The sequence below is a fragment of the Aplysia californica genome, unplaced genomic scaffold (genome assembly GCF_000002075.1).
Source record: "Aplysia californica isolate F4 #8 unplaced genomic scaffold, AplCal3.0 scaffold00144, whole genome shotgun sequence".
Classification (NCBI taxonomy): Eukaryota; Metazoa; Mollusca; class Gastropoda; order Aplysiida; family Aplysiidae; genus Aplysia; species Aplysia californica.
Window position 1 is genome coordinate 2,720 of NW_004797414.1, and position 2,494 is coordinate 5,213.

At 39.5% G+C, this 2,494-nt stretch overlaps 1 protein-coding gene across 1 annotated transcript in view; it reads left to right on the forward strand.

Moving 5' to 3' along the window:
- Nucleotides 1-891: 891 nt before the first annotated feature.
- LOC101847185 overlaps nt 892-2,494 on the forward strand; it is a gene marked incomplete at its 3' end in the record, with an annotated part of 8,643 nt that continues 7,040 nt past the window's right edge. Inside the window, 1 exon segment of the mRNA XM_035969401.1 lies at nt 892-2,355. Coding sequence (XP_035825294.1) covers nt 2,252-2,355 — 104 coding nt within the window.

Here is a 2,494-nt window from a genome sequence, read left to right on the forward strand (position 1 = left end):
TTTGTATCTAGTGAGTCCCCATCATTTTGTTGTTGATCTAGACCACCTCGACCTTTGCAAGAGCGAGGGGTTCCAACTGCAGAACGTCGTTTTCTTTTCAGCCTAGTCAGGCGCTATATAGATCTAGATCTAGATTCTAATCTAAGACCTGTTGACGTTGTTCCCAGTAGCAAGAAAAAGAATTTGACAAAGGAGTCCAGAAAAAGCGATGATGGCCATCAAACGAAGAATCACAGTCGAATTTAGCACCAAGTAAAAAAAGAAAACATGAGGCTATATCTATATAATACGGGTCGCACACTTAAAAATAGTGCTCATGCTCAGTATTGCGCGACAATGCGCGATAGTACGACTTGAAGTAAACAAACCTGGCGGATTTTCTAAAATTACAGAGACAGAAGCGCCGGCCTACAAAAGCGATCGGCGAAATAAAGAAATTTAGCTTTTTGCAGCAAAACTGTGTCAAAACTGAAAAAAACGAAAGGCGTTATGATCTGGAGAATATTTTAAAGCATCTTTTGGTTAAAACTGCATGTCGATCGATGCAGCCATTAAAAGCCTTTTAAATGGCAAAATTCGGCCACCACAAATAGATAATAGAATAATAGATTTCCAAGCGGGGCATTTCTCTTAACCCTCTTACTACCTGGGTGATCCCGACCGCCCACCAAATTAATTACAAAATCGCTTATAAGTATGCGATACTGCCCAGGTTGGCAAGTACTGGTCTATATAAATGATTCCTAGTTTCATTTCTCTTATACCGGGTGCCCACTGCGGATGGGATCGGGACGGGTCGGGTTGGGTCGGGTTGGGTCGGGTTGGGTTGATCGCCCGACTCGTAGCCTGAAAGCAAACGCGGTATTTTTTTTTTTTTAGGTGACGAGTCGGGCGCGATCGGTTTGTGCCACGATACCCGCTGTGAGCCGTAGTCCCGGACAAGACATTGTCCATCGTTACCATGTCTCCATTAGATTCCTGTCAATAATGTATAAGGAAACATGCAACGGTGAGGATTTAACTCTTTAAGGACGAACTGTAGTGGACAAGTATTGGTAATATGAGTTCCGATCAGCAGCATATCAGCGGCAACGAATGTGGCTACAAATTTCGAATAATCATACACAAATCGGAAATACGAATGTGCAAGCTTCATAGTATGAATGTTTTAGCATGCCTTTATAAGTTACGGATTTTTCTAAAAATCGGATAAAAAAATATGTACGAATAATGAATTTTTAGGGAGGAGGGGGGGGGGTTACTTATGTGACCCAACAAAGTGGTTCTCCATCAAACGTTGTTGAATGACTGGAATATGCGTTATCAGTTAGTTAAAATCTCCCTTCCATCATTCACAAGTAATTGAAAGCAGAGGAAAAGGAAAAGACTACACACAGTGGACGATTTCTACGACATTTTCAGGAAACATGTCCAATAAACAATGTCTACGAACCTTTTCAGGAATCATTTCCAATTAATAATTTTTGCCAACATTTTTCAGGAAACATTTCCATTAAACAATTTCGTCAAAAACATTTCAGGAAACAATTTCTGCACGTTCTCAAAGTGTTAAAAACTTCCCCTCCGTCTTTTACAAGCGGTTTAATGTCCAATAAGCGTGTCCTTTTCATGTGTCAGTAGAGTAAGGTAGACCAGAGAAACGCCAGATCGATTCGACTTGCATCAATTATGAAGTCCTTAACAGTTCACAGCCAGCATCCCTGATCGATAGCTTCTCCTAGGTGTCGGGCAAATAATGGTGTGGACGATAGTCATTCTCGATCGGAATGTGAACATTTCCGAAGATATTTGCAGAGAAATGTTGTATTGTTTGCTAGAAATGTTTACAGTAAATGTCTGTCAGAAAGTTTTCCTGAAAATATGTGCAGAAACTGTTTATTGGAAAAGTTTCCTGAAAAGGTTTGCAGACATTGTTTATTGGAAACGTTTCCTGAACATTTAATTTTTTGCAGATACTGTTCTTTTTGGAAATATTTCCTGAAAATGATTGTAGGAATTGTCTACTGTACGTAGCCTCCATTATCAGTAAAGAAAGATAATAGATTGAATATACTCGAATAGCTACGCTTTAATGAAAGGTAATCTGTATGTATGCTGTTTATACAGAAATTCTGTGCGCTTTGATGCTGCGACTCACTGGGAGTACTTTATGAAGTGTAAAACTTAACAATAACGTGCAAGTGCTCGGACTTTGCTGTTATGACCTGCTTCGAACCAAGTGACCAGGATCATGTCAGATTCGCCGCCACGGTCAAGAGGCCTTTGGCATCACGCAATGGACAAGAAAAAAGAAATTTTCTTCGCTTTCATCTTCGTGTTGATTCTAATAGTTGGGTAAGTGAGAATCTGTATTGCATTGTTTCTATTTTGTTTTGTTTAGATTTGTTTTGTTTTGTTGTTAATTTTATAATGATAATACTTTTTGGTTTGTCGCTGCTGTTTTCTTTTTGAGTGGGTATCTGGTTTGGACGGG